The following is a 26,415-nucleotide window of genomic DNA, read 5'->3' as shown; positions in this document are numbered from 1 at the left end:
CACAGGAATTTAATTGTTACTAGTTCCCGCAGAAATAATTGAATTTTTGCCAATAATAACGAGCTCAAAATTTTTAACTTACGAGAGTAGAAAGCTCCATGAATAACTGATAATTTCGAGTCGTTCGTTTTTTTTTACTCTCGCGTGGCGAGAGAGGCCGGCTACAGAGATGTTGTCATCATAGTCGCTACGGAAAAAACAGTTACGGAAGCAACGTGCGTCACTGATACGATGCATTTTGATATGTTTTTGCAGAAACCGAAACGGAGAAAGCGCCAACGTCGCCGACGCGCAGGAAACTGCCAAAGACGCCGGTATAACGAGTTACTAAGTTGACACCTACACACATTGACCGTTTCTCTCTTTCTATCTTTCTCTCATTATCCTACACGATGTACACGATGCATACGCAGACTCGGGGATAAGCACGCTTATAAGCCGAGAATAAGAGCGTAAGAAAAAAAGAAAGAGAAAAGCGCAGGGGAACAGCTGAACAAAAAAAAAAGGGATGCGTCCTCTCGCGTAGTCTCTTTACTTTTGTATATAATATAAGTATGATTAATCAGGCGTACACGCGGACACGAACTGATTGCGCACATTTGTAAACGAGAGATGTGTGCAGGCAGGCGTGACGTGTGTGAAAGAGTGCGTGGATTTTAGCGTCAACGTGCAAATCAGTTAAAGTGAGCGAGTTACGTCATGTGCTGAAATATATCGTACACGTTACGAACACGGTTTATAAAAAAAGTTCCTGTTAATTATAATCCATTTTAATACCTACAATTAATTTTGGCGAGCAAAAAAACGTTCTGCAATAAGACTGATGTCTTCGATCTTTTGTCCGGTCAATTCATTTGCATGAATTTAAACATACCGCATTTTTTTCAATATTTTATACCAAGAAAGCATCTATTTTTAATTTTCACATACAACTTATTATAAAATTTTAAAATTGATGCCAATTTACAATTGCGAATTAAGATTTGAATTATTCACGCATATCTCTCTGTTAACACAGTTTAATGCTGGTATTAATCTATATATATAAACGAAACTTTTAAGCGTTAAACTTTTGTGATAGATAATACCAGGCAAATTTCATATAATTTTATTTTCACTGAGTTTCACTAATCGTTTAGTTTATCCCCCAATTCTAGTATGTTTAAACTCGTCGATATAATGCCTGAGTTACTCCCTAAATTTGATCTCTCGGTAGGAGTTCCCCGTACCGGCAATCTTATCCGAACGCTTAGTCGGCGGTCCTTAAGAAAAGCTGACAAAAGTCGAGTACTCCGACCGAGCATTATTCGCGAAAAGTAAGACCACTTGAATCACGCAGCTCAGCGCCATTTTATCCCGGTAAAGCACAATGCGGCACAATTCTACCGCGCATTTTCACTGATCCTGCGCGAAGACTTGCTAACATGTAAATATTGTACGTACATACGTCGATGTAACGAACTATAACGATGTCCCGTCTTTTTTTCTTGTAAAGCAAAGCGTGTCGTTCGCGTTGTCGCGGTCGCTTCAGATAAGTTATACGAAGAGCGCATCGATGACGAAGGAAAAAGTCTGTCCGATAGAACAGAGATAACTAAGAATTGTGCGGGAACTTACTTTCCAGGGTGTTACTGGAGAATTAGGTAATTTCAGGAGAAAGAACTGCGAGAGATAAAAATCCAACTCGATTGATCCGTAATATATAGCGAGATAGTAGCGAGATAAAGTTTTTGATTTGTAACAAAAACTTACTTCGAGCTTGCGTGATTTTAGAACTCCAGACGCAAGAGAGTGTAATAGAAGTTATCGTAGCTTTCTAAACTTTAGGTGGAATAGAGATACGAGATTATCAATCGCGTTTTGTACGATATTGGTCGGAGGAAACTAATAGCAAAAAGTCAGGGTTTTTTTTTTTAAACTATCATACAATTTTTCGCTATCGTAAAATATATAACAGAACCTTTTTCCTTATGATTCACGTTTATTATGTTATATTAGTTATTTTGTTTCGACTGCTTGGAATTATTTCTCAGCAAATTATCAAAGTAATATCAGAATATTTTAGTAGAGAGCAACATAGCATCCGAAAGATATTTCATTCCTTCATCGCGCACCTTCGCATTTTGAAAGATCGAAATTTTAGATCAGTGTAACCTCTTTTTCTCTTTTTTTCCCCCAACAATTGTATGAAAAGATAGTTTCGCGAGAATTCGATGGTCATCACATATTGCTACCCGCATTGGCTACGGGAATTTATTGCTAATTACTTTTCGCCTTTCTATCGGTTTTACTCGTTATCATCGCACGATTTAAAGCTCGCATGATTTAATACTCCGATGAATATCTTACCAGACGCGAGAGTTTCAGCCAGGATGAACGAAATTCTTATCGCTCGCCTAGCAGCCGTAAAATTTCCTCGAATTACCTATCAGAATAAAGTTTAAGGACAAGACTGTATTGTAGTTAGTAAAAGAAGCAACGCTCGCAAATTTATAGGTTCAACCAGTGCCGTGAATATCCGATAACACGCTGTTTCAACGTTCCAGTGATACGTTCCAGAGTATAACGTGCTGGCGGTATGGCACGCTGTTTTCCAATCGATAGTGGCAATCCTAGCCGCTAGTTTGAATACTCAAATAGCCTGCGGGAGAAAATCTCGAAAAATATGCTACACGAATGTCGCAATTATTCCATTGAATCGTATTCGTGCATTGAATATTATATACGCGTCGCACGGTTTGCATTTAGAGCTACTCAATATTCGGATAGTAACTTGCGAGATATTTGTATAGATCCACAGTTAACGAATGCATCGTTGAAAGCAAACGTTCGCGTTATGTGATTGCCTGACATTTGTACAAAATTTAAAAAAGAGCGCATTTTTATAAAGACGCGAATCTTGGACAGATATATAGTAACTATTAACAATGTCTTTTATATAAAAATATATATATAAAAATATGAAAGAAAAAAAGCGTACGATAATTGCTGATTTACATTCATTTGCATATTCGTTTATTTATAATTTTACGCGCGTAAGGTAATGTTTAATCGCTGAAGTGTAAGAATTCCGAATATCATTGACGGCACTGGTTTCTACTGACTGCAGATATCGATCGTAGGGCATGTCGTCGACGCGACTCGAGAGCAACTTAAATTTATTAGTACGTTGTATATGATCCCTTTAGGCCATACAGCAGCACTCGTACAATCACTAGCAGAAATGCGCGTTACGGTGTACGCCACTTCGTTTTCTTCGACGCAATCGCGGGGGTGTTCTTTCATATGTGCCAGAATTTCACAAAGAACTTGCGAAAATCGTGAAAATTGAGAACTTTCATTTTGGGTATTCAATAAAAAGTCGCACACTTGCGAAAATAAGTCCAACGGATACCAAAGAAATTGTAAAAATTGCAAATTTTATATTTTGTTGCCGAAAAGAGATATTATTCGTTCCTTTTTATATTATCATTAACAATTAACGTCACTGTAGATATTAATAGACGGGATCGACTTTATTATCTCTAGAAACGTATCTATAACTGTAAAGTTAAAGGGGATTAAAATTTCTCATTGAAATGCTATAAATTGAGGGAATCCACATTTCACGTATCGTTGGCGGTCAAATTCGCCTGGAATAGCCATATTCGATGCTGCGGAATTTCAATTTATATTTCTTTTCTTTTCCCGAGCGTCGTTAATATATACGCTCGGATTTTCGAATGCTACCGAGACCTGTCGCATGTTAAAATAATTTAATCTATTAACGCTATAGAACCCCGGCATACCCGGCCGTCGCATTTCGCGCGACCATTAATTCGATCGTTTACCGATGTGTCCCCGATTTCATTCCAACGCGGCGTGGTGTTATCCTACCGGGGGCCCTCCCAATTAATTATCGCAATCGGACACGAGTCGGCCGGGTGTGTAATTACATCGATCAGTCGCGAGCTTACGAACACCTCCGTCCGTCGTCGGTTTCGCACATATGCGCAGGGGGAAAAAAAGCAAATGTCTCTACGCGACACCGCAACCGATTTCTGTCTGAAGAGAAAAGCTTTCGTACAATCAATCGTAGAGAATCGCCGTGTGAGCAGCCCGTATGCTCATATCGCCTCCGAGGATTTTTACGAAAGTCATCCGTTTTTCGCGAAGAGTCAGCATCGGTCGCGAGATTAGACATCTGGGAACACGAGTGATTGAAATGTTAACATGTATAAAAAAAAAGATTCGTCGTTAGATTCTCTCTCACTCTAATACTACAGGACGTCACTTTTTTTGTGCGCCCTACATGTGCATGTAAATAAAAAATAAATTTGTAATACGACACAATTGTTGAACTTTATAAAAGACTTAATTTTTAGGAAATTTATAGCGTATGGAATATTGTTCTCTATAAATTGTCAATATGTGTGCATTTAATTGAATAGATATGTATTACGTTGATAAAATATATATTAATTCAGGAAACGTTCGGGATCTTTTGCATACGAATTTTACTAATTGGAATTACAGTTCTAATAAACAATACTGTTAATAATAGAAACAACAATAATTACGATAACAATAGAGCCGATTGCTATAAACCAACAAATATTTGATATAAAAATGGCATAATTATGCATACATGCTAAAAGGTAAATACAACAAGCAATGTTGCAGCAATCAAGAAATGCAATGAAATAAAAAATAAATCACGCAGATTCTTGCAAAAAAAAACAATATTAATTTTTTTAGGATTTATCGCTATAGGTATTAAGCACATTTTATATACATAGTAATAGTTCTCTATTTTAACAATACTGGTGCTATCATAAATATAATCTCATTAAAAAGCCAATAACAATTGATCCAGTGTGATACGTCAAAGATTAATGACCGACAAGTCTCTCTTATTTCTTTACTGTAATCACGCATACATATTGTAAGTCTTCGAGTCTTCGAGTCATCGAGAGTCTTAAGATCACTCGTGTTTCCAGAATAATTCCTCAATTTTCTCGAGACAGCGAACGGGCGGAAGCGGAAACTCGCACGGCTCCTTAGATATTAACGCGAGCTTCGAGACGTAGAAGCGATTGTAAAGCGCGGATCAACACAGGATGAATCTAGTGTTTTAGCGCAGTTTTAGGTATATTGGGTGTTTTTTGATAAAGTACCTATCGAATTACGAATTTTTTTTTTCCCAACCGGCACAATTCCGCGACGTGAGTGGAAACCGCGATGTAAGTCGGAACCTGGTTCGAACAACTTGACAAATTTCCGTCGCTAAGAACCGACAGAATATGCACATTTATTTTCAACCACCGTTTTATCGCACAAACGCGAACAATTAACGAGTCTTGGAAAGGAAAGTCTTCGATGAAAAGTCGAAAGAGGATAAACTCTGAAAACTCGCCCATAGGTTTCGACTTCGTTGCGACTTCACTTGCAATAAATAACGCGGATTCGCCTGGATATATCACACATCAAGCCAATCGTCTTCGATCGGCCGTGTAAATATTATAATACTTGATCTACAGGCTAGAACTTTGTTATGGATCACTGTGCATCTCGCGAGGGATTTTTGCAGTTGGACCAATGAAAGTCCATATAGAATATAAAGCTTGTTCAAGCGCAATTCGCACATATCTGACACGAAACGTTATTTATAATGCTAACAGCATGACAAATCGACTCCCATGATTCTCCGTGTTGCTTTTACTAAGTGCTCGATTCAATAAATCGTATTACAAATGGAAAAAAAATCCGGAATAAATTTTGGATCTACTCTTTATATATTCGTGCTGCACTTCAGCAATTATGTCATTTTTCTACTTTGAAATTTTTTATATATCAAATATTTAAAAAATACATATACACTGTTAAATTCGTAGCGTTAAATTATATTCAGTTTGTCATTTTTAACCGTTCGCCACTCCTTTTAACTTTTAACCATTCTCCTACTCAATCATGTCATTATAATTTAACTAAAACAATGTTAATTTAACTAAATCAATTGAGTTAAATACGGTCTTGTGTTAAAATAATAAATCTCGACACGCGTGTTATTTAACTCAAGGCATTGATTTAAATTTCATCCCTTAATATTTAACAGTGTATAATTTTCAAAAGTCATTCTCTCTGATTTTATAAATCAGAATTTTGGTTTTCGAAGTAGGTATACTAAATAAGAATGATAAAAAATAACTTGCGTTAGAAAAAGATATAGATTTTCAATAAAGGCACTATATCTCGACATTCTCGATATGATCGTGCAATTCATGCATATACCTATGTAACATATACGGAATCTTCCGAATCAGCGCTTTCTGTCAGACATACGCATTTCTTCGCTCGAACAAGCCGTATATATCACCTACAGATTTCTACCTTTATGAATGTTAAAGGATCAGATGATATTCGTGCAGATTTATCGGAGTACGTTTAGACGAGAATTATGTGTTTCAAATACGATTATCGAGAATAAGACTAAGATTGCTACGATTGCTTAGATTTTAGACGCTTCCGACAGTTTACGGCGCAGCTTTTCGAATTTCGCGAAAACGCACCCTTTCTTTTCATCCCGATCTCGTAGAAAGGCAAAGCGGCAAAGGTGGCAAAGCGTTGTGTGCTACGCGATGCGCCAATGCGTCTGTCGAAATAGCCGGGAGTACCTGCGGGAGCGTACGTGGCCACGCCGAGATCGATGAACTTTGTTGATTACGGTGCCCGGAAAACCCCCGTAAAAAAAATTCGTGCGTTTGGAAAACGACCGCAAAAATTGCCCGTCGCAATTGTTTTAAACCTTTCGGTTTCCTCACGGCGATTTTATTTATCATTTATATCGGGAATTATATATCGGGGCTGCAGGGAACTGTGAAGGGAATATTTTATTCTCTTACGTCACAGAGAGCGAACGTAAGAACTCGCCAAGATGTAATCCAACAACAAATTACACGCGACACACTTTACCTCGATATCGTTACACCTCGACGTTCCTTTCGACGTCCCTCGTTGCTTCTCGTTGCTCCTTGATGCTCCTCGATATTGCTCCATGTTCTCCTCGGTGCTCCTCGATGCTCCTCGATGCACTGGATCACAAGACACACGCGGATTTGTGAAAAGAAAGTCTTCTCGAATGGACGGCGATTCGATCTAAAAGTCTAAATCGACGGACTCAATCACGGACACAGAAAGACACTCGCGATCGCGTTCAGATTATCACATTAGCACATTAAACAATCGTCCATCGATTTTCTCCGCGCTTCCGAGTCTCAATAGTACGCAGGGAACAATGGCGAAACTTGCATGCCGGAGTATCGCGGAATAATAGGATACTCTTCTAACGCGAGCAAGCGGAAAAACTGTTACCGTAGATCTCACATCTGTCCCTCGATCAGTAGACGTCTGTCTCTCTGGACGATCTCTCGACGCGATCCCCTTCGACTCCTCCGGCTGCCGAATAGACGCGCAATTCGACGCACTCGGCGAGAAGTTCGTGGCGGAAAATGCGTCACTCGCGCGTTCACGCGATCCGATATGTTCCCGGCTTCTTACGTTTTTTACTCGACGCGTCGTTCCGAGAAATGACGCGCCGTCGAAAACAACCAAAATTCCGGGAAACGGCGCGCCGCGAGGGTTCCGAGAAATGACGCGCTGTAGGTAAACACGTCGAGGGGGAGGGGGTAGCGCGCGCGCGACTACCGTAGGCAAGCGAGCTCTCGCCGACGCGCGACGTCTCGAATTCTCGGTCAATCCCTCGACGGGCGATGCCTCGATTCTCCTCGACAGCCGGCTGTCCGGAGACGTCTTCGAATCGAATCGACGGGTGTCGACGTTTGCGAAACACTCGTGTCGGAGAGCGGGTTGCTCCGACGCGACGCGATGGCGGAGCAAAGCGGCGGCGGAGCGAAGCGCGTCCATTTGGAACATTGGCCACCTGAGAGATACACTTGATCGCGATCGCACGACCCGGGGACCCGATGGATATACCGAGACGGTCGCCGACGGACAGATTCGACAGCGAATCCACTCCCGACACTCGTCCGCACGCGAAAACGGCCCGGGACCGACAAAAAAACGCGCACCGATCGCGACTCGAGCCCACTCGTCGGCGACGCGCTGAGTGGTGAAGTGAGCTACCGAACTAACCGAACTCGTCGTTTCAATTTGGCGCGGCGCGCGGGAATGCAAAAAGCGCGACAGTTTATTTGTGTACTAAAAAAAAGAATATTGATAATATTGAAATAATTAAATCGGAATGAAAAATCGAATCGCTCGAGCTCGGACGTTTTCGGCCAGTAACCACGCGAAAAATACATCGAAATAATGACGTTAAATAAATCGGTTTAATTTAACGCGTTCGCGCACAAGATGTCGAGCTTCACGCAGGTGACTACGTTCCTCAATGTACGTTTTGTAAGGGAGAACATTTACTTTTATTATCTTTTGTGTATGTGAATTCTAAAAAAATGCCCTCGAAATTTACTTTTGAAAATCACATCTAAATTATTCCCATACAAATTTTATCTGTTATCAATAATTCCTTGAATTATTTTAGTGCTATAAATTCTCTCATATTTTGCTTATTTAACCACACACACCACACACACATCTAATCCTCACTACGTATATTCATAAAATGCAGGAACAGAATTTATACAGAAATAGAAATTTATATAGAATAGTAGAACTGCGTAAGATATCTGAAATAACGATTTCCGGAATCAACAGAGTTCACTGATAAATCGGAGCAGTTTGACGAGAATGCGATTTTATCGCCATGTAAGAAACACAAGAACTCCACGTGTTGTATACCGAAAGTTCTTTCCCTGTTCGCGTTCTGTATATCTTGTCGGTGGTGGACATCGCGAGAGGAACAAGACGAATATATAGACGGTGCCTCTAACATGTGTACCATTATTACTTGGCAATTAGAGCTCGCGCGTGTAAAGGCCGATACTTCTCCATTTCCAAGCGTTGCAGCGCAGCGTCGATTCTAAACGCCTTTAGCGAGTAATGACGTGAGTCAGAACTTTGTTAATGTAGGGGAAGATGAAACACTTAATATTACCGAGGCAGAATATAAAGATTTCTGCAATTTGTTGTTTATTAAGCGACGTAATAAGATTAGTCTCCACGACGTATCTATGTGGAAAATATTATAGATAGATGTATAAATTTTATAACTATTAATAACGCGTCTAGTATTTCTAGTATTTCTAGTATTTCTAGGGTTAATGAGAGCGAGATTTATTGACTTTTCGGCGCGAGCTCTACGATTACATTTATCGATTTTGTACACCGTATATACTTCGTACATGGACTTGAAGTTTATGAAGCTAATTGCATCCCTTCTAAAAGACATATTTACGAATTTAAAATCGTATTTATCGTTTTTAATTTACATTTTTTAAGAAAGTAAGATAGATTCAGAATTAAAGGAGCTTATTCGCGCTTGAAAAATCACCGTAGAAGCGCCGTGCTGTCTTTGAGTCCCTTTGCAGAGTATTTAAAACGATAAAATTGGATAATAGTGACGTTCGCGGGAATCCTCCGGGATCCCTCTAGTGACGTAGTACGCGGTGGCGCAAAAGAAAAGGAAAAGGGGAAAAAAAAAGAAAGACAGCGCGAGAGCGTGCCCGTCGCTTTCGTGAGAGAGAACGAATGTCACGCTTTTCATTTTTCGTTTCACGTCAAGAGAGGCAAGACGTGTGGCTAACAATAAACGTGCAACGTGCAACGAGAACGAAATTCGAGAGAAAAAAGAAAACGCGCAGCGCAAAAACGAAAGTGTCAGTTGGGGCGAGTTGTGTCGTTGCTGTTCTCCTTTCTTTGCTTCATTGCTGATCTCGCGCGGAATAAAATCGCCTGGAAGCGATCCGTCGCGAAGCACTTCGAATGTCGAATTTCTCACTATGAAACTCACTCCGAATAACCGGCGAACTTTTACTTTCGACAGTCTTCGAAAGGAATGGAATAGTGTCGAGCGAGATTTATTTATGTTAAAATATATCGTGTATGTTAATAACGATACTTTAAATATTTTTGTACCGCTTATTAGAACGATTCTATCACTCGATTGAATAATGCAGTCGATTTGTTCGGAGCTTGAATATTTTCAAGTTCAAAGCATTTGCCAAATGCTTGTGCATACGAAACGCGGATATGATTAAATGTAGCATTTTATCGCTTATTTATATTTGTCATTTTACCTGGTCACGATTTTTCGAAATAAATACACGCTCGATAAAGGAAGAGAGCTGTTTGCAAATATGGAAAGCCGCATTTACAGTGATATTTCAAAGAGGTTTGCTCTTTATAAAAAGTCACGTTACATTTCTCTCTATAAATTACTGATAAACACGTACACGCGTATGTAGCGCGATACGTGCTCTTCAATTCCTCCCGGCAAAGCATGCTGGACACTGTTCCAGATTTTCTCGGTATAATTATAAAGCCTTGGATTCGCGCGATGAGGCTCGCCCTCTCCTCGTTCACGAAAGAGCCGGCCTCAAAGGCTGAATGGAAAGGAGAAACGGCGGAAAAGCTAAAGGAGATTCTCGCGGAGAAGCTCGACTCTATATGCATACACGGAGGCTGTGGCACTCGATCTTTCTTTACGTAATTTAACCTGCCAGAGAAAGATCATATATATGTATAAATGTATATCCATCTTATTCGTCCCCGCTGTTCTCACTCTCTAACTGTTTCTTTCTCCTTATCACATTTTTGCACAGCTCCTCCATTTCTCTTTTACGTTAGATTACGTATATCTCGCTATCACGATCAGTTGATATCTCGTCCCCCCTCTGTTCTCACACTCTTTCTCTCTCTCTCTCTTTCCTCCTTCCACTTTCTATTTGTCTCTAACTCTGATTCTTCTCATCCCCGATGTACGATGGACTTACACGAGACTCCTCTCTGGATCTCTACACACTCTGCTCCGTCTCTCTTTGCTCTACGTTACTTTAAGTAAATCCGTTACTTCCACTCATACGAATGTACATATTCGATGTCATCTACGTTTCTTTATATTTATTATACATATATATACATATATATATACATATATATATACATGCATATACGCAACTGTATGTCTCCCTGTATATACCCGCTGACAAAAGCTGACCGCACCGTGTAAAGACTTAAAAAAAATAGATCTATAATGATCAGAAACAAAAAAAAAGCAATAGATCCGCTGAGACGAAAGAGAAATGAAAAAGACGAAATGTAAGTTGTTCATGTTGAGCAAGTTTAGCATATTGGCCCTCCACGCTACTCTCTCCCAACTGGCACGAATTCTAGTTGTACGCTAGCGTTTTTTTCCTCCTTGGCGGCTCGTTTCTCACCTCTCTCTCTCTCTCTCTCTCTCTCTCTCTCTCTCTCTCTCTCTCTCTCTCTCTCTCTCTCTCTCTCTCTCTCTCTCTCTCTCTCTCTCTCTCTCTCTCTCTCTCTCTCTCTCTCTCTCTCTCTCTCTCTCTCTCTCTCTCTCTCTCTCTCTTTCGCTCTTTCTTTCTCTCTCCCCAATTTTCTCGTACGTCTATGGCTGTCTCGTTGTTTAGCTGATAATTTCAGTTCATAGATCGTATACCAACCTCTCTCTTTCTCGCTCCACGTACACACACATGTATAGCTCTCTGTCTCTTTTTTTCCCCCTATCTGTCCGCTATCCTTAATTTTGGTTGCGAGCGCAGACACACGAACACCAAACTCGTCCTGAGTGATGCACAAATGCCAAACGTCCGAGCGCATTGTCATCATTGCGAGAGGTATCACTTGTGGCGCGCTCGCAATTGTGATGCTGCGGCTAGCAATCGACACGGCAGTGTGAAATCGACAATTCAATGTCCCATCGATATGCAACGCGTTTCGACGAGCACGCGGTTAAATAAATATAAACGAGTATTCAATGGCTCCGTCCGTCCTGTTCTTTTTTTATTTTTTTTAATCTTTGCGGAACTTGAACGTTTTTATCCGATGTTTAACGACCGGGTTATACGAGGCGACAAGCCGATAATCTTTAACGGTAACGACGAACAAGCGCGCGGATCGCTCGGATGGAAACGCGGGCGTTTGGTTGTTGTCAACATTCTCGCTTTTCCCTGGTATTATACGGACACGGAAGGTATATGTGCACAAGCGCAGATTTAATGGACGCACTTCTCCATCGAGTACATCGAATGAATTTTCCTGGGGGGGGGGGAAGGGAGACGGTTGTTGCGAAATGTGTCACAATGCTGGCCGATTGTTATACCGGGGAAATGTGCGCTTTGGAAACAACCGTAGACTGACATTGTACATCAACGCTTGTCGCAACGGCTCTTCTTCGGCTTCAAAAAAATTTGTGCACGTGTATTGTAGAACGAAACGGTATATCGATGTATAGAAAAAACGCTTGACAAACGTTGAAAACAGAATAATGAATAATATCAATAATAATCGATCGTCTAATTGTCTGAATTTACACAATTAATCATTTAAGAAACGTTCTATAAACAATTCGTAACTCGTGCAAACGTCACAAAAAGCAGATGAATTTTCTAAGAGGATTTCTAAGAGGATAATATTCCTTGAATATTTGATTTATAATTTTCACTAATTTCAACGTTGATTATTAAATAGCGAAATTATATGCGACAATACACTATTTTAATATATAAAATTATTATATGAAAAGATAATGGGAAGAGATAGCAAGTTAGCGAGTTGGATTATTTTCGCCGTGATTTCTTTCCAGAATTCTCATCGTCATCTTCATTAAAATTCATTTTTCACTTTCTACTTTAAATCGAGATAAAAAGATTCTCCCATCCTCGTCCGCTTTTATCCGCGATAACTTTTCTATTCCCATTACCGAGACCGCACTTGTTAACAGAGATTGTTCGTAAAAATAATCTCCAAGCATAATCCCGGCCGTCTTATGATCATTAATTATCTTTTCGCATGTGGTAGTTTCCATTTTTCATTTTAAATGATATGGTTAAAAAAGCATATCATAATGCTCATCAATCCACTAATAAATATTTACAAATAAATATTAAAATATTAAAAATATAAATATTTAAAAAATCTAATAATATAAATATTAATCTTTTATTTTTATTATAAAATAATATTTTATTATTAATATTATTTATTAATAAATTCGCTAAATGTAATTTAAAAATTAATACTAGACTAGAATTCTCGTAAATATATACTTTATCTAAAAAATTACTGTCCTAAAATATAGTTTTGAAATTAGCATGTTAATCAAAAGTTTAGTTACGGAATTACCACACTGCATCAAATTTCAGTTTCGAAAGTTAGGATATTAGATTCGTATTTATATCACAAATTGATATCCTATATCCGGAAATTCATATTTTATAATAATATTAGAGCTATGATATCAATTGGTTTCAATTTTCATTTAAATAGAACAGCAATACGATCAATTTGCATATAAGCTCTTTTGAGAGAATGCAAAAGCATATATGTTAAATTTTAATTGTTAAAATACTAAATTGCAGACATTGAATTACAATAGATGTATTATCTTTAATATTACGTACGTCATTACAGTATGACTTATTGCAGCCGAAGAAGCGCGTCGCGACGATACACATGGTTGCTTGCGTAGAAAGAAACCTTTTCAGTATATACATATAATGTAAATACGTAGCAAACAGTTTACAGTTCGGGAAAACCGTACGTGAAAAGAGAAAGAGTGATAGACGATTTATGTTTTTTTCGTGATAATAAAAGGCTTGGACACGTGGGAAGGCATGCGAGGCTGGAATGCAGAGAAGATATGTGAAGCGATGTCGTGGAAACATCGGAAGAGAATACAAGGAGAGGAGAAGAAGACCTAGAGGATAAATACATATAAATCGTCGGTCGTGACGAAAAAAAAAGAGATTAATGAAAATTAACAAAAGCTTGCTTTCAAACGAACGTTTTTCTTGACTGTATCGCACGTACAGGGTTGTAATCCAATGATGTGTTTTCTCAAATGCTATTTCGAAGATAAAAATATCAAATAATAATTTATATTTTAATAAGGGAATAGAGTTATCCCGTTTTAACTCTTTCAGGCACACACAATTTATCCTTACTCATTAATAATAAAAAATGAATTTTACACATATATTATAATATTATAAAGTTATTTAATTGGTAAATTTAATTAATATTATTAAACATTATAAATGCAGTGAAATATAATAAAATTATTATTAAATATATTATTAAACATTATAAATGTTAATCTTAAAATAATATTAATGATATAATATCAATTATATGATTGATATATAATGTCTCTTTTTTTATGTCTCTCTGTAATAAAACAAAATAATTTGGTGAAATCCGGAATATATTTAAAATCCGAAAATCCGTAGATGTAAGGATTAAAAGATTCTAGTTTATATAAAGCTCTAAGGATAAGGAATCTCTGTCTTTGGAGATGTCTAAGTTTCAAAATTGTAGAAACTATGGATTTTCAAGCTTTTAAATATCTTAAGATTTACGATATTTCTCTGTTAACTCTTCGAGGATATTCGAAGATAAAGATCTTTGTAACTTTACATCCAAAATCCTTTATAAGCTCTATAATAAAGGAATTATAATTGTGTCAGCCTATCTATATTGTAAAGAGCCAATGAATTGTTTGTAATATCAGATTTCTATCTCAATTTAAAGATTAGAAATATTCATTATAAATTAGGATTAATTAGAGAAAATCATTGGCCCGAATAACTAGTTTGAAAGAGTTAAATAAAAATTAAACAAAAGAGCGAAACAGATCAGTACTTTTCTAGGATTACACCCCTGTACACACACACACACACACAACTATACACACCCATAGTTGCTACTTGTATGGTCTGCGTCATGAAATGGGTCTTGACACGAATAAAATTAAACCTCGAGGACTGCTCTTAGTTTGCTCACATTCTTTTCCTTCGTTTTATCTTCTCAACAAAACTCCACCGCGAAACTGCTTCTGCATGCAAAATGAATTCCGCTTCGGTCTCCTCAACAACCGCGAGTGGAGCACGAAGGTTCCATTAAAAAATCGTTCGATGTATTCTGGCGGAGAGTTTAGATACCTTTAAGTTGATACTTTTATTTTCGAGTTTTATCGGTTTTATCATTATTCCTATAAATTGGTTAATGAATTTTGTTTTAAATTTCCATATTTATTATATGTATATTAATAACTGCTTTCAATAATTCTCCACTGTAATATCAACGTTTTATTACTATTTGCTTTATATTTTGGGAACTATATCTAAATTATGAAAATGAAGGAACGTTCATCTCCACCAGCAGGTTAAAAAATCTTCAACCCTACGGATTACGATGCACTAGAAATGTTAAGATTGGTTTCGTATCTTTTAGGAACAAATAGCGAAGGAGAGGCAGGTGACCGGTCGCATACAGATCCAGTTTTCGTACGAGACGGAACGCAAAGAATTGGTCGTTTCGGTTTTCATGGCCGACGACTTATGTGCGCGAGAAGACACCGGATTCGGCACCATGCCGGAGGCTTTCGCAAAGCTTATCCTTGTTCCACCATCGTAAGTCCATGGACATCTCGTAAATTCTTGGATTGAATGTATCCGACACGTTGGTCCTCCGCGAAATCGATTCTTGACCGTATAAAACGTACGATACGAAGCAAAGTAAAAATAATAAATTAGATAAAATTAGAACATGACAGATCGATTGATATTTCACAATAGTTCCGCGTGAGCGCGATTAATGCGTTTAATTGTTTCTCCAAGAACTTCGCCAAATTGATTTCTCTTTCTTCACTTATCTTTACTCTATGCTTCGACGCTTAAAATGAAAGATTGATTAATCACTCGTGACCTTTATAGCGGCGATGCAACTCCGCTGAAAACTATCGTAGCTGAGCCGACCCAGAAACCTATCTGGAACGCTACATTGTTCTTTACTGGAGTTGATGGCGAGAGCCTGATGGAACGTGCGATCGAGGTGACTCTCTGGGATTACTGTCCCGATGGCGATAATGTGTTCCTTGGTGAATGCACTGTCGATGTTCAGCGAGCACTTGAAAATGATAGAGCAGTTTGGTAAGTGTATTTTTTTTTTCAGATAGAGATTGAAACACTTCTTGCGTTTGGATAACTGCAATGATCATTTGACACGCGGTTCTTGACTGTAAAACAGTAAAACAATCTATGAATTTTATAGTCAGCTAAACTTTAATTGCTATAATATTTAGAAATTGTTATAAATTGAATAGAATTAGTATTTTAAATGTTATTAATTATTATCAATTGCACTATAAATGTATTAAATTAAATATTAATGTGTCAAATATTATCAGTTGCACTATAAATGTATTAAATATTAATATGTGATATTAATATGTGCATTGCACTATAAATGTATCAAATATTAATATTAATATGTGAAATCTCTTCACTTTTCATAAATAATAAATATAAATAGATACATAAACTAATTAACGTAATTTTGTAATCAAATCGATGATTAATAACAATACGAAAATTGAGATCTCGTTAACGTTCATATGTCGAAGTATCGCAATCTATGAAATGTCAGGTATCGGCTGGAGGATCCACGCGGGCTTCGAACAGGCAAGTCGCCGTATTGCTCGCCGCGCGGCTCGGTATCGATGGAGGTCGCCCAGAGATTATTTAGGAAGGAGCTGCGGGATCGTAGCTACAGCGACGATACGCAGAGCGACAGCGGTAGCCCGGAGTTCTGCTTCCTGCATCCGGACCATGCCTGGCACGCCAATTCCAGACGCGGTTCCAGCCAATCCGAGCAACTCGAGGTCGAGCCTTACGAGCTCAACCGGGATTACAGCAGATCTCTGCCGGGTAGCCGCAGGAGCAGCTTCCAGAGTCAAGGCGGCACCGACAGCAAACGTGAGCGTCACGAAAAAGATTCGATACGATCCAATTTCTCTTTCGGAGAAATTGCTGGCGGGAATGCAACGACGCGTCAGTAAAAGGATCTCCCTCAACTAATTTCCATTAGTCTCTTGGCCGAGAGAAATTAATGCGAGGCTTATAATTACGAGAGCATTTAATAGTATTGTAATCGGAAAGATAAAATTTTAATTACAAAGAAATGATATCTTGAATTAAATTCAAGCTTCTCCGCAGAGAAATTTAAGGAAATTTTCATTCTATTTAATATTCTTATTTAATATTCTATTCAATATTTAATTTTCTATTTAATTTTCTTAATTAATAATTCTTAGTGTCTAATTATTGTGCAAAATTAAGAGATATAATAAGTAAAGAAAAAATAGACAAATATCTCTTTTAATGTAAATGTAAAATTTAAACTTAAAATCCATCAGATATGATATTTGTTATAGTAAATCACCATAATAAACGTTTTTTTATGTATCTTTAAGTTGGTGTTACAAGCGATTTTGCACACATTTGCCAAATAACGCATTCGGTACAAAAAAAATTAAACAAAATCTTAGAACGTTAAAAATTTTGAAATTTCAAGTTTTTGAAAGATGTTTTCGTCAAAATTTTCGACATTGTTCGCGGATACTCGACCCAGTAAACCGTGTTCCGCTTTTCGTTGCAAGCTGGCCATTTTCAAGCGAACTCGCCCCTTCTTCTGTCTCCTTTTCAAAGATGATATAACGATAGAGTGGGACTATCCGTGATGCTATTGTTGGGTAGCCTCGAGTACCTCTGCTTGGGAGCACTTGGCACGCTTAAGTAACAGCTTCCTCGATTATCGCTATTCGATTACGTCACTTCAGCTAGAAGATGCTCGTGTAAACGTTGTAAACAACAGAAATCGATGCACCGCGAAGTGAAAAATAGCAGGCATCAAAGAAGCATTAAAAAAACAAAAGGGCAACATCGTAACATTATTTTTTTTCTCTAATGAAAATCACAAATACATATATGTAACAATTTATGATCTATTTATTCTATTTAATAATTGTACGGACAATTGTGAACTTTCGATCTATATTAGAATTAAATTTTATTTCGCGAAATACGAATGAAAAATGTCATCAGTCTTCAATATCACTAATGTATATGATTCTCGTAATTGTATCTAATTGCTCTTAATTTAAATTCGTTCCAGGTGGAAGCATGGGCGAAGCTGACATGCCGGCTATAGTGCATTACAATCGCGATCGGCGGCGAAGCTCGTTCACCAGGCCGATGAGGGATCCCGAGGAGATCCTGGAGGGTCTGCGAGCGTTGAAGGCGACCAAAGGCGAACTCAGCAGGACCATGAGTCTCTCCGGCGACAAGAAACGCGGCAGCCGTGAGTATAAACATTTTCCTCGCTTCTTTTGGCCATCATTTCGCTCGTTCGTTCGTCCGTCGTCCGACTGTTTGTTTGCCTTTTGTACCTCTCCATTCGTCACACCTCCACGGACCATTTTTACTGCATTTTGTGATACACTTTTTCTCTTTTTCTGGTCTTTCTCTATTTTGTCACCGTTACTGTTGTTTAACGTCTCGTTGGTGACCATCACGGTCACCGTCACTATCTGGCTCGACTAAGAGAATCATTAATAAAACGCCATACCATAATTCGTGCATCCAGATGTATGTAAGTGTGCGAGAGCGCGTGTGCATTGTATCTGAGTGTTCGTACACATGTGTGTTCGTCTCACATGTGATTGTCCGACCATATTCGTTATGTGTGTACGTTACATGAATCACTTGCCTGTTTCTTTCTCTTTATTAATATTGTTTTTCTCCCTATTTTTTATTTCAATTTTCAGAAAACAATTTTTGTGTAGAAAATCATATTTCACTAACTCACCATTCTAGGATTTCTAAAAAATATTCCGCTTGTTTCCACATAAAACCAAAAACTAAAGAATTAAAAAAATTTTTTTTTTAAATTCTTGTTAAGTAATAGAATTAATTAAAAGATTAAATATCATATTTTTTATTAAGAAAAGATCCCATTTATATGTAAATCTATATAATTAACCGATATATAAAATGTAAATTTTTGAAGTAAAAACTGTTTGGCAAAAAATTCTGAAAACATTTCTTATTTTTACTGTTGCGTCTTTATATACTATCATATGACACGAAGAAAGCAGAACACTTTCGTAATAATTATCTCGATGTACAACTTCAGTGTGCCATAAAAAGGTATTTTTTAAATTCTTAAATATTTTGAAATTATTATAATCTGCAATTCTTTTTATTACATATAATTTTTACTTTAAATCACGTCCCTAATTTATATTCAGTGTAGCCCTCACCTATATGTTTAACCACATCGTACGATTTTTTTGTAGAATTAGAAACCCTTCTTTTTCCAACAATTTTCCAACATTTTTGTACTCGGATGTCGATGCAATTATTATTTATCTAACTCGCACTATCACGTCCTGTCGACCCCGCGCGGTTTGACCGAGCGAACGATCTTAATACACGGAGGAATTTCTCACTCGTTTTTGTCAAAAGCCATTTTTGTCCCAGTTTGTGGAATCTAAATCGGACGGATTCAAAGCGGGAGTAGCCCGACCTGGAAAGGATTTTGACAAGACTTCGGGATACGATCGACTCGATAATAGATTTTCGTGTCTAATGTCGACCATGACGATGACCGCCTTCGATCCTCGCCTTCTGTTTTACGTCCTCAATTGTGCCTCGTCGCTTATCTCATCGTTCATACGCTCGATGCTTGATTCAGCGTTTACCTCGCTTCTGGATTAGACTGCAAATCCCCAACGAACACTCGCCAAAAAGTCATCGCACAGGTTCGTCTAGCTGCGCGGAACTGACTCGTCGACGTCGGAATGGAATCGAGTCAGAAAAAAAGTAGAAAAGCGTCTCGATCACTGCCGTGGGTCCATCGTGGAGCTTAAAAACAAATCCATCGTACGACATTCTCGCTTGTATCTGCGGAAAAATTTCAAGCTTCGTTCGTCAATCATCCTCCGCTTTTTCGTCTCGAGGAGTCATCGTCCCGGTCGACGGAAATGCTCGTAAATCGACGTGGTTTTACCGAGCATAAGCCACCACGTTTCATTCCGCCTTTGTGTCTGTCTCTCGCTCTGCTTGCGTTCCACGAAGAGGTCGATGTGTTCTCCACCAAAACCAGCAAAAGTTAACGCAATCACGATCTGTGCGCTCTCTGCTCAACTGTATTTTGCGATCGCTGTTGCGCGCCGCTGTTGCCTGTTGCTGATTGTTCGTATCGTCTCACAGCCTGACAGTAACGACTCGAATCCCCTGCTCTCTCTCTTTCTCTCTCTCGCTGTGCGGCTGTACCTCAGGCTTTTACGAAGCGAGAAACAGTGTCATCGCCGCCGCTGCCACCGCCACCGCCGTTCGCCACAATAGCAGAAAACATAATTCGCTGTTGTGCTTCTGTATACCGTTGCACGCACGTGTGTGACTTTACGCGCCGCGATCTTGCGCTCTTTCTCTGTTGCTCTCTTTCTTTCTATCTCTATTTGTTCTTATGCTGTTCAGCCTCTCATTCACTCCTCCGAGTGTTGTTTGCCGCATTGACACCAAGCGTGCCATGATGCGTTGCTGATCGTTCTGTCAGCAAGATTATCGTTTCTTCATCTTTCAGGCTTAACGGTCGCTTTAGCTGGCGGCTTTTGCTACGTGCTGAACGTACGAAGTCGATTGCGGTGATAATACGTTAATAATTATGAAAATTTTTCGATTAAAGATAATGATCGAAGCAGTTAATATTTAATGACAATATTGGTGCTTTTTGTATATTAGCATATTGAATGTATCCAATTTCTATAATCTTCACAATATTGTATTTGACATTTTATTCCGCTAAAGTATTAATTAAACGTATGAAAAGAACGTTTATTACATAATATGGCATAAACAGAATTCACAAAGTCACATTTCCCCGCGATGTAGAATTAACTTTACTTAACACAGAATTAGCGCAATTTTTATCTGCTGACGGCTAATGAAGATAGTAGAAGATTTACGAGGAAGCAGGCTTTAAATTGTGCATGAGAAAGAAGCTGGCTGATGTTTTTGGAGCACGTGAAAAGAATGAATTCAACGCGACGGGTCAAAGTACTCCTCACAATTATCCCTACTCAGTTTCCTCGCTTTCGCACAAAAATCGGCCGAATTATGCGGCCGTTCATCTCGTTGACAGTAAGTCGCTGCGCTTAATAATCGAAGCGATCATTAAGCGTCCCCGACGTCATCAAAAGAATCGCAATCACCTAATCAGTTTCTCGCCCTCCGACTTCCTGTTAACATCTATGTGCATATCTTCGTTCACGTAAGTGCACGGCCTCGAGCGCAGCGTGCACTTAGAACTTGACGCCTCACTGACTGTATTGCTGATTATCTTGATATCCTTTCTCGGTCGGCACCGTCCGCCAATGCCAAAACTCTGAACGCTCTTCGTACTCAACTCGAATCGCGAAACACTCGGTTCGCTCGGTCGAAACGCCATCGGCCATCGTCACCACCCCGATTATCGACGACAAATCGTGGGCCACGCACGCACGACCAACCAACCAACCAACCAACCAACCAACCAACCAACCAACCAATCAACCAACCAACCAACCAACCAATCAACCAACCAATCAACCAACCAACCAACCAATCGACCACCATCGACCACCAACAACGACAACAGAGTGCGTAGTCCCAACAGTTACTGTGTGGCAGTGCGAGCCTGTGTCTCCGAGGACCGGTAACTCGGCCTCCTTCCCATTGCCGCACTCCACACCACCTCGATAAATAATCGCAAGGCACTGTCAACCAACGTTACGGGCTTCCGGTAAGACACACTCTTTCTCTATCGCTCACTGTCTATCGCTCTTTTCCTCTATCACTCTCTGTCTATCTGTACTTTGAGCAGAATCTCGCTAACAATTTTTGCCTCTTTAATTAAAACCCCCCTTTTAACAAACGGTATCGTAGTATTTATTCTGCAACGGAGAGAGAATAAGAACGGAGTAGATTTATTGATACGTCAAACGTAGACGTAGCAAAATTGATATCAGAATATCCATTAGTTCGGGTGTAAATAAACGAAAAGTAGAAACAGGATTTTAGATTCGAAAATTTCCAAGTCTGATTGAATTCTCGGATTACAGCTCCAATTTGATGAACATTTTCTTTTCTTTTTACAAAGGTAATTTTTACGCGATTTTAGTATTAAAAAAATTAACAATTCTATAGCCAAACATTAATTCCATTAGCAACACCACGTTTTATTCGAAGGTATAATGAATATTTTATTTTATTTCACAATGTTTTATTTTTTCATAATTTCTTACTAATACAATCAATTTTATAAAATATTAATTACAATAACACATTTTCAACAGAAGAGATCTCCAGGCAAAATTTACATAGGCAACAAATATCTTTATATTATAATCATTGCAACATTGCATTTTTTATAACAATTGCAACAGCAATTTATCTGTGTGTGTCATACGCTCACGGTTTCTTTTTCTCTCTGTAATCTTCCATATTTACTTTCTTCCATTGTTTTATCCTGTTCTCTTTTTTTACTAATCAATGACGTAATCAATAATATGAAAAAGAAATAGATATATCAATATACAAAGAATACCGTTCTAATATCTCTCACGTGTCGCTTTTCTTGCAATTTTATTTCTTCTCTCCCTTTGCGTGCATGTGCTATTAATTTGTCTTTCCCCCGATACACGTTGTACTTTTCAAAGACGTACAAAATGTTATTTATCATAAGACAAAAAAGGGATAACATGTTGGCGAACTCCACCCGCGGAATATTTTCTTTCATCCTTGCACGCGTCTCTTTCGTGATCCCATCGTGATATAATTTTTTACAACGAGATTAATTATACTTCTGTCAGTTTTGCAACTTCTCGGTATATCATTAATTTCCTGCTTGCGTTAATCGTACTCCATTTCATCTTCTGCTCTCATTTATTAGTCTAGTTAATCATTCTAAACGCCAAGGAGTTAGTACATTAATTCCTTGCTATCTTCTATAATTAACTTTATCTCTTTTTTTCTCTTTTCCAAAGATTATATCTTCTGTAAATTTGATCGAGATAACTACTTAAAAATAATAAATGTAACATTTTTCCTGAGATTGCTTTTATTATTTTATTTGACTTTGTTAACAATTAAAATTTCTTAAGTAGTGAATTCAGTTTGATTAGCAATTATAACTTTATTAATATATCCATTATATCCTAATAGTTTCAGAAAATACACGCGCACATCAGTCTTTACATCTTTAGTTATTGTAACGTTAACAACTTCACGTATAACTTTCATAATTGATGGATAGGTGATTAAATTTTACAAGCACATATACACATATACATGTATCCATACACGTTTGCTCATGCAAACGTTATTTATTTAACTAACAATACATTGCGGAAGTAGTGCAATTTTTCGAGTCATCTGCAGACAGGTGAGTAGTATACAAAATACCTTATCCACGTTCCTTACTGCAAAACCTTCACGACTTCCTTTTTGCTTCTCTCTCCTAAATTTTTTAGCAATTGAAGCGAGTAACGCTTTGGAATATTTGCTTGAGCGCACTATTAGCATTTATAGATAATTTGAACGCTAGCCACTTACTGCTACCACTGTTGCTATCTACAATCGTGATCTTAGGTAAGAGAAGTCGAATGCCATCGTCGTATCGTCGCACGTCTTTAGCTCTATATTGACACGAACATCTGACAAGTAGCATTTTATTAGTGTGATTGACTTATCTGACACTGTCTCTATACTGACTATACGACATCTTTCTACCGATTCTTTCTTTATACTATGTCTGCTAGTTCCGAAATTGTTCTTAATCTTTTTTCTCTTTAACTTTTAACAAATGTATTTGATTAATTATTCTTACCTATACATATATTTAAAATTTTCTACTTTATGACATCTAGTTTTTATATATTGCACCAAAGAATATTTTTATATTATATACAAAAATATTTTATTAACATTTGTATGAAATGATAATGTTAATGTACAAATATGATGTATGGATGAAATGACATATTTCGATCGAATTTTTTAATATAAGAATTAGAAGTAAAAGATATATAAATTCGGGATATGTACATACAATAATGCTTGTAGAAATAAATGAGAAAAATATATAGGGTAAGCAATCCTAATATCTTTTCTTATAGCAGGAAAACTACAAACAAATCGGTAGAAAATATAAATTTAGATGAAAATCCATATGTTTAATTTATCTATAAATTTGTAATTTTGACAAAAAGCGTTTGCTCAAATTAGAGTGATATGTGTGTCTTAGAATAAATATATGGGCAAGTATAAATGTAAGAATCATAATGAGAACTTGAAGAAGAATATGTTAACAATAGAACAAGGACGAACTCTATTAGCTCTCCGAGCTTCTAATTATCTTATTACAGCTAGCGAGACCGAACTTCCCTCTTCGTAGAGTTGAAACTCCCTGCTATCATTGGTACTTTGGAGCCGAAGTTTGTATCTTACTTCTATGTAGAAAACGCGTTTGGAATTTATTACATACATCTACCTAATTCAGGAAGTTTCGGTCGTTGAATTTCATGATTCGGCTAGTAGCTCCATTGGCGTCGATCGAATTTGCTTGCATAGAAATCCTCACTGCATATTCTTGTACAATAAAGTAGGCGTTATCGGCGATTTAAAAATCGACATTATTGTAAAACAGTGATATATATGATGTACTTAATTTATTTTCTATTATAAAAATTACATATATACAGTACATTATAGTATTATACAATATACGAATAATAGCTTTAGACTGATCTTGATTGCTGAGATCGATGAACAATTTACCCTCCTTTAGCATCAAATATTTTTCATAGAGGCTCTTCTGTCCAGAAAAAGAGTTATCTAATATCTTCAGAATCGCTTATTTGAAGTGCCACTTAAATAAGACGACATAATATCACGGATGTTTGAAGCAAATTTTAATAAACAGTTTTAGAAACTTAATTACGTTAACGATAGAATATAGATTGTTGGAATCATTTTGAAATTCACACGACCGAAGATGCTTTGCAACTGTCGTATTGTTCAGTAGGAAGCTTCTGTGAGAGATGTGTTGCATACAAAAACTGAGTTTGAAATTACAAGCCCGTAGAACTGACTCTTCTGATTGGCAGGTGTAAATTGTTTTATTTAATAAAACTACTTAACTGCAATCTGTATGGAAATATGCACGTAGAAAATCGCCCAAATCCAGAAATGTCAATCGTGACAATATTTATGAATTTTCATGATGAGTATTGTCATTCAATGAATAAGAGTAATACCTTGATAAAATATTGTAGATTTCTGCTTGCTCGTGCAACGCCATACAGTTTGCAGCCGGTCCGATGTGATCAATAATGTAAAAAGATATTTTTCAACTCGTAGGGCGGGGTGAGCGCAAAGACAGCGTCAAGGAGATTCCTGAGAGATTTTACGATCGAAATAGCGAATCCGACGAAGACGAGAAATGGAGGTACGCGATCCATCTTTTGTGACAAAAGTTAAAGTGTATCAATCACTCTGTTCTACTCACATTTTCAATGTCTATTATCAATTCATCAGTTACGCTTTACATCATCGCGTCGTTGATATTTTAGTTATCGTACATGCAACGGTAGAAGAGCGGATGGAAATTCTGAATCACATCCTAAGTTGATATTCATTAAATTAAACGTAATTGAATTTCTATGGCATAACTTTTGTTATTTCAGTCAGTCAGCGAGAAATGAAAATGGCGTCGATCTGAAACTGGGTCGCGGACAGTTGCTGCCGAAAGGATACAAAATAATCAGTGGTAAAATATCCATTATATCACCCCCCCCCCCCTTCAGTTCCCTCAAGATTAAGTTATTTATTTTTGTAAATACTATATTTTTTCTTAGTTCTGTCTAAAATATAATTTCGACTGACTCGAAAAAGAGTTCTTCCTTATAAAAATATTACCTACCTCTGATTGAGATAATTTTACTCAAATTGATAAATGACAAAGCTGAAATCGCGTTTATTTTTTAACTCATTAAATCTTGAAATGTCTATCAATCTTTATTTTATCTTATTAGTTTTCTTATTAAAATTTTTCGATACTTCCGTATCCATTTGATTGCGATCGCAAACATTGCAGGAACACAGAACGGCGAAGTACAGCTGGGCTTCTACATGTGCAAGGGAACTCTCGAGGTCGAAGTTATCTGCGCGAGGGATATTTGTCCCGACGAGAAAGAGGAGCCAGGTAATTTGAGGAGCGTGCCTTTTCTCTTTGCCGCTGTTAATTCCCCCCCCCCTCCCCCCATTCGAGTTATTCGTTCCTGTTTGCAGTTACTATAAAATTCTCGCAACGTAGTACCTTTGAGATCCTCCCGGCTATCTATCCTCGCGCGGGCGTTAATTTCGCAGCCGCTATTTTTACAGCGTGCGGGTGTTCAGG

At 37.8% G+C, this 26,415-nt stretch overlaps 1 protein-coding gene across 9 annotated transcripts in view; it reads left to right on the top strand.

Annotated features, from left to right (window-relative positions):
- The window catches only part of Fife (regulating synaptic membrane exocytosis protein fife), a 165,887-nt gene that overhangs the window by 129,644 nt on the left and 9,828 nt on the right, over positions 1 to 26,415 (top strand). For 3 of the 9 annotated variants that reach the window (XM_071699685.1, XM_071699687.1, XM_071699686.1), the window contains 8 exons: positions 256 to 314; positions 15,370 to 15,548; positions 15,852 to 16,067; positions 16,564 to 16,892; positions 18,091 to 18,276; positions 25,377 to 25,464; positions 25,703 to 25,785; positions 26,113 to 26,220. In XM_071699685.1, coding sequence (XP_071555786.1) covers positions 256 to 314; positions 15,370 to 15,548; positions 15,852 to 16,067; positions 16,564 to 16,892; positions 18,091 to 18,276; positions 25,377 to 25,464; positions 25,703 to 25,785; positions 26,113 to 26,220 — 1,248 coding nt within the window. Of the gene's footprint in view, positions 1 to 255; positions 315 to 15,369; positions 15,549 to 15,851; positions 16,068 to 16,563; positions 16,893 to 18,090; positions 18,737 to 19,457; positions 24,758 to 25,376; positions 25,465 to 25,702; positions 25,786 to 26,112; positions 26,221 to 26,415 lie in introns of those variants that run through there. The other 6 variants (XR_011717470.1, XM_071699690.1, XM_071699691.1 and 3 more) reach the window with 6 other exon arrangements.

Source organism: Temnothorax nylanderi, unplaced genomic scaffold (assembly GCF_030848795.1).
Source record: "Temnothorax nylanderi isolate EJ_2023f unplaced genomic scaffold, tnyl_v1.0 TNYL_tig0019_pilon, whole genome shotgun sequence".
Classification (NCBI taxonomy): Eukaryota; Metazoa; Arthropoda; class Insecta; order Hymenoptera; family Formicidae; genus Temnothorax; species Temnothorax nylanderi.
Note: the sequence above shows the minus strand (reverse complement) of the source record. Positions and strands in the feature narration are given on the sequence as shown.